The sequence below is a fragment of the Micromesistius poutassou genome (assembly GCF_964030765.1).
Source record: "Micromesistius poutassou genome assembly, chromosome: 12".
Classification (NCBI taxonomy): domain Eukaryota; kingdom Metazoa; phylum Chordata; class Actinopteri; order Gadiformes; family Gadidae; genus Micromesistius; species Micromesistius poutassou.
In genome coordinates this window covers 9,553,839-9,563,887 of record NC_140282.1, presented here as the reverse complement: position 1 = coordinate 9,563,887, position 10,049 = coordinate 9,553,839, and the positions used below count along the sequence as shown (strand labels likewise).

At 52.0% G+C, this 10,049-nt stretch overlaps 1 protein-coding gene across 1 annotated transcript; it reads right to left on the bottom strand.

Moving 5' to 3' along the window:
* Window positions 1–2,924: 2,924 nt before the first annotated feature.
* Window positions 2,925–9,614, bottom strand: lrp3 (low density lipoprotein receptor-related protein 3; the record flags this gene model as incomplete). The annotated part of the gene is made up of 8 exons (XM_084475928.1): window positions 2,925–3,243; window positions 3,274–3,476; window positions 3,886–4,018; window positions 4,352–4,848; window positions 5,621–6,243; window positions 6,716–6,921; window positions 7,254–7,389; window positions 9,530–9,614. The coding sequence occupies 8 exons, from the start codon at window positions 9,612–9,614 to the stop codon at window positions 2,925–2,927; spliced, it is 2,202 nt and encodes a 733-aa protein (XP_084332054.1).
* Between the last annotated feature and the right edge of the window lie 435 nt (window positions 9,615–10,049).

The following is a 10,049-nucleotide window of genomic DNA, read 5'->3' as shown; positions in this document are numbered from 1 at the left end:
TAATATAGCCCCAGGCTGCCCCTCTATTCGTGGGCCGTACTGTTTCCCAGAATGCTTTGCGTCCCCCGATTCCATTGGTTCCCCGGACACTGAAATAAGCGTTTTGGGAACCCCCCCCCCCGCCCACCCCCCCTCTCTCTCTCTCTCTCTCTCTCTCCCGGAGAGGGAGAAGTACATTTGGTTCTCTCTGTGTGAGAGGGTTATCAGGTTGTTGGTGATGATTTAAGGCCTTTTATCGGCTCTGTAAATACCGTGTAAGTTGAAACCGCTTTAAACGCGTCAGGAACTCTCTGTAAGACCACATTCCTCCCACGTGTTGATCGTTGCACAGGTACTGTACATATGCCCCCCCCCCCCCCCCCCCCCCAATGTGCCCCTTCACCCCCCCCTCTGGGACCCTGTCTCCGTGGTAACCGTCCTGGTACTCCTGACCCTGGTGTACCTGTATGTTTTGTAAAAGACTTTGAAAAAAATCAATGTATAACAAATATAGCAGCTTATTAAAGATAATGTGAAGAAAAGATAACACAACTGTGTGACTATTTCCTGATGTTTTGTGCCTGGTTGTGTTACAGTTCAAAGTGTATGTCTCTATTTGTGTCAGCCTGGGTCCTACACAACAATGAGTGCCTATTCTAATGGCCCAATGGGAAACCAGAAAAGTCTGAAATAATCGCCCACATTCACATATACCAACCACCAAACAGATAGTCAGACATCTAGTGAAAGATAGTCTGAAATCATCATAAAAAAACTGTTGTGGCAGTTGTTAGCCAGACTAACCAATTTTCTACATTTAAATTCATTTCTAGTTCACCATTTTTTTTTATTTAAAAAAATGACAGAGACAAACACATTTATGACAATAAATAGTGTTTGTACATTTTGTGTTTGAATCGAGATGTCTTGGAAGTGAAGACTTGAGGAACCACAAAGTCTTTATCAAATAGGTTCAGGTTTATTCAGCAACAAGCTGCTGACTGAATGTATGTTCTGCTGTACAGTGGGTCTGGTTCTGATGTAGAGGGTCTGGTTCTGATGTAGATGGTCTGGTTCTGATGTAGAGGGTCTGGTTCTGATGTAGAGGGTCAGACAGACAGACAGACAGACAGACATGCAGGTAACTGACAGTTTTCGAAATCTAAATGGGGAATAAACAGTATTAAATGTCTGGAACCCAAATAGAAATGCTAGTAGTACTAAATATAAATAGAGAAGTTGTATGATGTCTGTGAACAAATACAAAAACCCAAATCCTACGCATTCCCCTAATAGCTGGATCCTGGATACAGAAGCCAGGCAGAAAATACAGCGCATACTAGAACAGAAACAGAATTAAAGTGTATAATTCATTCATAAATGTATCGCGATAGTTGAGAGTTCTTTATACTAGATATTTTTTTTCAAAGAAAAGTTAATTTATATTATTTATATATATATTTTTTTGTATATATATTTGAGTATGATTTACGGTTTGACGGTTTAATGGTTTGATCGACCACCTGATTATCCTTATTAACAGCATCTTAACTTTATCTTTTAAACACAGCATTCTCAGGACAATTGTATCCATGGATCCGAGTATTAGGAAGGCAGCGACCTCTTCAGTCACACGAGGTTACGACCGTTGATGGCGTTCTGTGTTCAAAGTATTTAAAGACGTAGCATCAGCATCCAAGAGAAACACAGTCTTCAGCCAAAGCCTAATACAAAGCTTTCAGTCACCTGTTGGACTTAAAAAGCAGCAGATTTCTCTCTTAAAATAGTTTAGTAAATGACAGTATCAGTACACGATGGACATTGAAGGATTTATGAAAATGACACATTAGAAAGAAAACATTTTTTTCCAAAAACGTGTCCACCTTTAAACCAACAGACTTGCAAGTTAAAACACAGGAAGAGTCTTAAACAAGTTCTTAAAAGCGTTCACGTCGGGACCCAAAAGACAGTGTTAAAGTCTGTTGGACCCGATGTTCGGCGCATTGTTCAGCTGGAATCCACCTCCGGCTCCTTGAGGCAATCTGGGTCCTGACCCCGTCGTTTACCAAACACTCGTCTAGGATAAGGCCATGGAAAACCTTACTGACACGCACACACACGCACACGCACACACACACACACGTGTGCGTGTCAGCCTGTGTGTGTGTGTGTGTGTGTGTGTGTGTGTGTGTGTGTGTGTGTGTGTGTGTGTGTGTGTGTGTGTGTGTGTGTGATGTCTCCATTAGACACACCTGTCCACAGTCCACAGTCAGCGGGCCTCCAGCCAGCAGGCTCTAGCGCAGTGCTGGACCGCAGCAGCAGGTAAGACAGGCAGCAGTATTAAGGCATATGAACACAGTCTTCAGTCTCTTGAGGTCTAGCAGATGTTTGGTGGATTTGATGCCAGAGGCTCTCGGTCACGACGTCGTCTCCTGATGTAAACACACGTACACACCACTGTTTACACCACTGTTTACACCACCGTCACACCCGGAACGTAAGCCTAGTCCTTAGATGTCTGCTCAACCTGAGGATTCAAACCCAGACACGCAAGATCCGAGTACAGAAACAGACTTTACGAGATCATTACAAAACATTTCAAGTAACATACTGTAGAGACTAACCTTTACCAGATAAAACTAGTGGTTTACAACGGGCCCCTCCTAAGGGTTCATCTCCATCATTCAATGCCATCACCTCTTCAAGAAACACTCAAAATAAATAACGACCAGGAGGGAAGCGTTCTCTGTAGTTCAGGGCTGTGACGCAGCTTGTCTAGATAGCGTACCAAACAGGAGTTCACAACCCAGCCACACAGCTGGCTCCAACGATTCCCCACAATCCCCTCTGGCCTGGCTGCAACCTGCCTGGAGCGCAGGTGGAGGTGGAGTTCAACAGCAATGGAGATAGCTCCGCCCACCTAGAAACCCTGCGTGGCGCCAGGCCTAGCGCGGTCCTCCCCCGCCGAACCCCCCCTCCAGCTGGGGGTCCCTCACGGAGGGGGAGGGGAGGCTGGGCGACATGTGCCCCAGGGGGGAGTAGCGCTGCAGGGCCACGCCCCTCAGGCTGACCGTCAGCCCCAGGACCAGCCTCCGGGAGGCCCGCCGGGGGACTCTGCAGGAGGGGAGGGGGGCCGCGGTGGGGGCCTCGGGGTCCGAGGAGTCGCTGCCGTCGGGGCTGGGCCGGGCCCCGCCCCCCCCCTCGGCCGGCCAGCTCTCCACCGAGACGGGGGACAACGCCGCCCCCTCCTGGCGGTCCGAGGTCCTGTCGGGGGAGAGGGGGGAGGAGCTGGACGAAGGGGGGGCGTGGCCCTGGGTCTCCACCGTGCGGTAGCAGTGCAGCGCCAGGGCGCCGGTGGGCGGGGTCAGCAGGGAGGCGTGGCCGCGTGGGCGGAGTCTCTGGGAGACGCGGCGCCACAGGCGGGTGACGCGGCGGCGGGAGGAGCTGCGGCGGATCTGCCGGCACATCGCCGAGCGGAGGTTCTGGAGCACCGAGGTCTGTGGAGAGAGAGAGAGAGAGAGAGAGAGAGAGAGAGAGAGAGAGAGAGAGAGAGAGACAGACAGACAGACAGACAGACAGACAGACAGACAGACAGACAGACAGAGCAAGAGAGGGAGGGAGGATTATAAAGTGGGTTTGATACCTGGGTAGAGTTATAAAGTGGGTTTGATACCTGAGTAGAGTTATAAAGGGGGTTTGATACCTGGGTTATAAAGGGGGTTTGATACCTGGGTTATAAAGGGGTTTTGATACCTGGGTTATAAAGGGGGTTTGATACCTGGGTTATAAAGGGTTTTGATACCTGGGTTATAAAGGGTTTTGATACCTGGGTTATAAAGGGAGTTTGATACCTGGGTAGGGTTATAAAGTGGGTTTGATACCTGGGTTATAGAGGGGGTTTGATACCTGGGTCGGGTTATAAAGGGGGAAGTCCTCCACGGGGGGAATGAGACCCTGAGCGATCAGCTGTCCGTAAGAGGGCGGGGCTTCTCTCTGGACAAACTCCGCCTCCAGGCGGGTCATCTGCGTCTCAAAGGCTCTGGAGAAGCAGACAGGCAGACAGGGAGAAAGACAGACAGCCAGCCAGTTAAACAGACAGGGAGGTAGACAGAGAGAGACAGACAGACAGACAGTGATACAACAAGACAGTACAGGTGTGCCTGTGCGCGTTCCTGCGTGCGCCTGTGTTCGCACACGTGCCTGTGTGCCTGTGTGCCTGAGTGCGTGTTCCTCCACCTGCCGTCAGCCGGACAGATAGTGATACAGCACGGCAGTCAGACAGAACAGGTGCGGGTGCTTTGTGTGCGTGCATGCGTGTGCGCGTGCGTGCGTTCCCGCATGCCTGCGCGTCAGCACATATGTGTTCCCCCACCTGCTGTCGGAGCTGCGCAGCGAGTACAGCTTGAAGGCGCAGCCCAGGGCGATGACCAGCAGCAGGCTGCACACCAGGCTGCCGATGAGCGCCGCCGTGATCACCTTGCGGGGCACAGCGGCGTGGCAGCCCAGCTCGTCGCTGGCATCCAGGCAGTCCTGCTGCCCGTCGCAGCGCCACGTCTCGGGGATGCACAGGTTGCTCTGGCAGTGGAAGTTCCCCGGCTGGCACTCGTAGCAGTTGTTCTCGTCGGCGCCGCCCGGGCAGCTCTTCAGGTTGTTGCAGCGCTCGTGGGGCGGGTAGCAGGGGACCGAGGGGCCGTGGCCGGCGGCGGGGCCAGGGCCGCAGGGGTAGTGGCCGGGCTCGGCGCAGCCGGGGCAGCCCTCCTCGTCGCGGCCCGACGGACAGTTCCAGAAGCCGTCGCAGCGGCGGCTGGCGGCGTAGCAGCCCTGGTCACCACCGCAGGGACGCTCGCCGGGGAAGCAGTAACCTTTGACCTGGGAGGGACGGACGGGGGTGAGGGAGACGGTTGACATCATCACATATCAACATCCCATCTGCTTTATTAACACTTAGTACAGTACGATGTTACTCACTAACTCATGTTGATCAACCTTTGATCATACTAATCACTTACTCTGAACAAGCTGTGATCATACTCATCACTAACTCACGATGAACAAGCTGTGATCATACCCATCACTAACTCATGATGAACCTGTGATCACACTCTTCCTCATCAAGGAAGTCCAGGAGGCAAGAGAGAGAGAGAGGTTTCTTGAAATTGCTACAAATCTACCTTCTATCAAAATTCTACCTTCTGCGTGAGTGTGTGTGGATGAAGGTTAGTTGAAGCTGCCTCACCTGGCTGAGTCTAATTGGACTCTGGGGCTGGGTGAGGCTGCACACCTGTTGCACATTTAGTAATCAGTGTGTGCACAGGTTAAACCAGGCATCTCCACACACACTTTGGAGTTTTCCGGCATGGCAGCGGAGCACCCTTGCCATGTTCCTTATCTACAACGTTAACAATAAACCAGATTTAACCCTGCGTCCTATATGTTTGGAGGAGCCCAGAAAAGTCACCTAGGAGGAGTATGGCTGCCATCTAGGTGGGTGTGTAGCATGGACCTTTGCAACACATACATTCAACATATTTTACCCAGACGTTACACTGCCACCTAAAGCCTGCAGGTCTATCAAGGGACATTGAATACACACGTTACTGATCAGTAAAGCCTGCGGGTGCATCCAGGAGGGGACTGGTACCTGGTAGGTGGCGTTAAACCCCCGCCCTGGGCTGTGGGCCTGGGCGCGGTACAGCAGGCTCATCTGGCCCCGGCTAGACTCGAGCAGGGCGGTGCGGCGGTTGTTGTGGTGGGACAGCACCTGCAGCAGCTGCTCGGCCTGCTGCAGCAGCCCGTCGTACACGCTGAGCGAGTCGGCCGGCCCCAGCTGCAGCTCCAGCTGCAGCACGATGGGCTTGGGGTCCTGTGTGTCCAGGAACCAGGCGCAGCGCAGCTCCGCCCCCACCAGGCTGTGATTGGCCCGGAAGAAGAAGTCGGGCGAGGCGAAGGAGCCATAGAAGTTGCGCAGGTGCTTCCCGCAGGCGGTGTCGGGGCAGCCGCGCTCGTCCGAGCCGTCGGGGCAGTCCCGGGCGCCGTCGCAGCGCAGCGCCCCCGGCAGGCAGCGGGTGGACTGGCCGTGGGTGCAGGGCAGGGTGCGGCGGGGGCACAGGCCCGGCGGGTCGGCGGCGGCCGGCGTGGGGCAGCCCACCTCGTCGCTGCCGTCACCGCACTCATCCTGGGCGTTGCAGCGCCACGCCCGCGGTAGGCACTTCCTGTTGCCGCACAGGAACTCGTCGGGCTGGCAGCGGGTCTGGCCCGGGCGACCTAGAGGGGGACGCAACCCAGTGAGAGACCCTCCTCCCTGGTGTGGAACCCTCAACCAAAATATATATTTAAAAATATATTGAATTTATTTTTAAAATATTGATTGAATATTTATTTCACTGCACAGACGTGGAATTGTTTACATTTAGGGTATAAAGCAGACGCTTTGATCCTAAGCAACTTACAATAAGCACATTTGCCAGAAGAAAGAGAAACAATATATTGCTGTCGGTACAGTAAGGGTGTCTACTAAGATGTCTACTTCTGTTAATATAATCACACATCTTCAGCACTAAAAAACAAACCACCCCTTATAGTTCTAGGCTTCAAGGTCACCTATAGCTGTAAAACTTAATTTTTAAGGAACCCTTTACATTAGAGAGGAGGCTCTTGATGGGAAACATCATGAGCGATAATAAAAACGTTTTTTGCATGGGTGGATGGGAGGGTGCAGTGAAGGAGGTCCGCATACCCCTGGTGTAGGACAGCCGGAAGCCCTGCGCCTGCCCCGAACCGTTGGCCTGGGAGTGGAAGTAGAGCCCCAGGCGCCCCCTGCTGGAGATGAAGGGCGGGGGCAGGGTTGAGCCACACACCCTGGACTCGCCTCTCCCGACAGGGCTGAGGAGGAGCCAGTCGCCCCTACACCCCCCGGGGTCGTCCAGGTCCAAGCTGCGGAAACTAAAGGGGAGGAGGAGAGAGGAGGAGGGGAGAGGCGAGGGGAGAGGAGATGAGGAAGAGAGGGATGGATAGGAGAGGAGAGAAGGGGGAGAAGAATAGAGGAAAGGTTAGAGGAGAGAAGAGAAGAGAGGATAGGATAGAGGAGACAATGGGGGAGTAGAGGAAAGGATAGAGGAGAGAAGGGGAGGAGAAGAGTGGAGGAAAGAATAGAAGAGATTAGGGTGGAGACAAAATCATGCATCAAGTGTCTTCTATGCATACAGCATATACCTCTTAAATATGTGTCTGTATGTGGATAGGATTATAATTTTTAAATTTCCTTAATTCTTTACCTGATGGTGATGACCTCCCCCTGGCCGGCCTGGATGCTCCAGGAGCAGTTGACCCCTGGGGGGTAGTTCAGTGGCCAGGACGGGCTGTAGATGACCCCTCTCCTCTCCGCGTGAACCTCCACCTCTCCACCGCACGCTGCGGGGACACGGACCACATCTTAATGACTCACTACAGGCCATTCTTGTTACAGTAATGGCAAACGTGTGGTTATAGTTCAGATTGGATTATGTCAGACAACCGACAACCTACAACCAGCCTGTTGGAACTACAACCAGCCTCCTAGATCTACAACCAGCCTCTTAGATCCACAATCAGCCTATAAGACTCAAAACCTCTCCATTCAAAAGTGAGGGATCAGACTGGCTGACACCCGAGCGTTCCTTCACGGTTTCTTACCCCTAACTGCCCACGCGCTTATGTGTATGCGTGTGCGCAGGCGTATGTCCACGTGTGTGTGTGTGTGTGTGCTTGCGTGTTATTGGAAAAGAGCCGTAGTGCACAGTAAGCTGGTACCAGAATTGGGGCAGAATCAGCAGTTCATCTGCCCAGCTGAGTCCACAGACAGCAGCTCCAGGAGACGTGGCGCTCCGCTGCCTCCACTTCACATTCACTCCAGTCTCTGTATGTGACTCATCTGACGTCTCCATGACGATGACAGGCCATGGTTGTCCCTGGTAACGAGGGGACCCCATCTGGACTGAATCCAAACCAGTGTGCTGTTCTGGTTTTATCCCTTCGACACTACATAACTCGCTATAACCATCACTATCTATACTGCCAGCTCTATAACCATCACTATCTCTACTGTCAGCTCTATAACCATCACTATCTATACTGTCAGCTCTATAACCATCACTATCTCTACTGTCAGCTCTATAACCATCACTATCTCTACTGTCAGCTCTGTAACCATCACTATCTCTACTGTCAGCTCTATAACCATCACTATCTCTACTGTCAGCTCTGTAACCATCACTATCTCTACTGTCAGCTCTATAACCATCACTATCTATACTGACAGCTCTATAACCATCACTATCTACTGTCAGCTCTATAACCATCACTATCTATAATGCCATCTCTATAACCATCACTATCTCTACTGACAGCTCTATAACCATCACTATCTATACTGACAGCTCTATAACCATCACTATCTATACTTCCAGCTCTATAATCATCACTACTGCCACTCTATAACCATCACTATCTATACTGCCAGCTCTCTAACCATCACTATCTATACTGACAGCTCTATAACCATCACTATCTATACTGCATATACATTTCTATGTAGAGCATTTGAGCAGTGTATATCTGTAGATTTTTACATCAATTTCCGTATTTAGCCTATCCAAAACATCCAAACAGTAGATCTGTGATCATTTACAGTGAACCTTTGGCAAACACACGCTAATGTGTGTGTAATAACTGTAATTTATGCGTGATGAGACATTTGGAAGGTCGATAGTGGATTTAAGGTAAATGTCTAATAGGATGCTGTCGCTCCGTTTATTAATGTATCCCCTTCAATCGATATCTAGTGTTTAACCAAACCGAGGGAAGGAGATGCAGAGAGAGTGGGGAGGGAGAGGGAGGGAGGGAGGGAGGAAGAGAGAGGTGGTGATGTAATGCTGATAGCAGACCGACTGTAATCAAACCGTGGGGATTCGCTGCGGTCGGTATCGGATACGTGACAAAGCATCGCTGTTTACAAACACCAGCTCTCGTTTTTCCTAAAAAAAATCGATAGGTGTCAGTGTATATGATCAGAGGGGGAAACACATTCTGTCACAGTAAACCAACAACAAAGAGCAGCACGGTGGGGGTTGGGGGGGAGAGAGACACGCTACTTCCTCCACAATCACAACACCTCCATCGGATCTCACACTTTTTGGGACTGGGCCCAGAACCAGCAGCGGTGCTGCCGTGCCCAGTGTCCAGTGAAAGGGCGACTAGGGGGTGTCGTGTGCTGGGTGTAATTAAAGGTCCAACGCTCAGGAGGTAGAGCGGGTTGGCTGGTAACCGGAAGGTTGCCAGGTCGATCCCCGGCTCCTCCTAGGTGAGTGTCGAGGTGTCCCTGAGTAAGACACCTCACCCTAACTGCTCCCGACGAGCTGGCTGTCACCCTGCATGGCTGACACCACCGTCGGTGTGTGAATGTGTGCATGAATGGGTGAATGTTAGGCAATATTTGAAGCGCTTTGAGCGGCCACTGATAAGAAAAGCGCTGTATAAATGCAGTCTGTTTACCATTCACCGTTTAAACACTCACCGGCCGCCAGTAGAGCAGAGCGGGCGAGCAGCCACTGGAGCAGCAGCAGGAGCTCCGTGGCTCCAAGCCGCCTCATCACTCCCATGGTCCGGCCACTGGATCGCTCATCATAACCACAATGGCCCCGGACATCTGCAGCGGCCCGGCGGGTCGCTCAGCCCGCCCAGAGGCACGGCGAGTCGGCCGCAGACAGCAACACACCGCGGGTTCTCAGACACGAGTGCGACGGCATTTGCTCCAGACGTCGGTTTTTCTCTCAATAAGACAAAGTCTCACGGTCCCCATTTTCAGACGCACCGCTCCCCCCTCTCCACCCGCGGGTCGTCCGCGGTCCTTTCACTGGACCGTCCGCGGCTCAGCCTTCGGATGTCACAGACGCAGACACAGCTGGACGTAAGGTTGCAAAGTGGAGGGATAACGCCGAACAATCAGCGGGGTTTGGAGCCTGCATCTGTGAGCGGACGAGCCGAGCTCCTGGTCATGTTTTCTTTCTTCCCTCAGCTCCCCGGTTGCCATACGG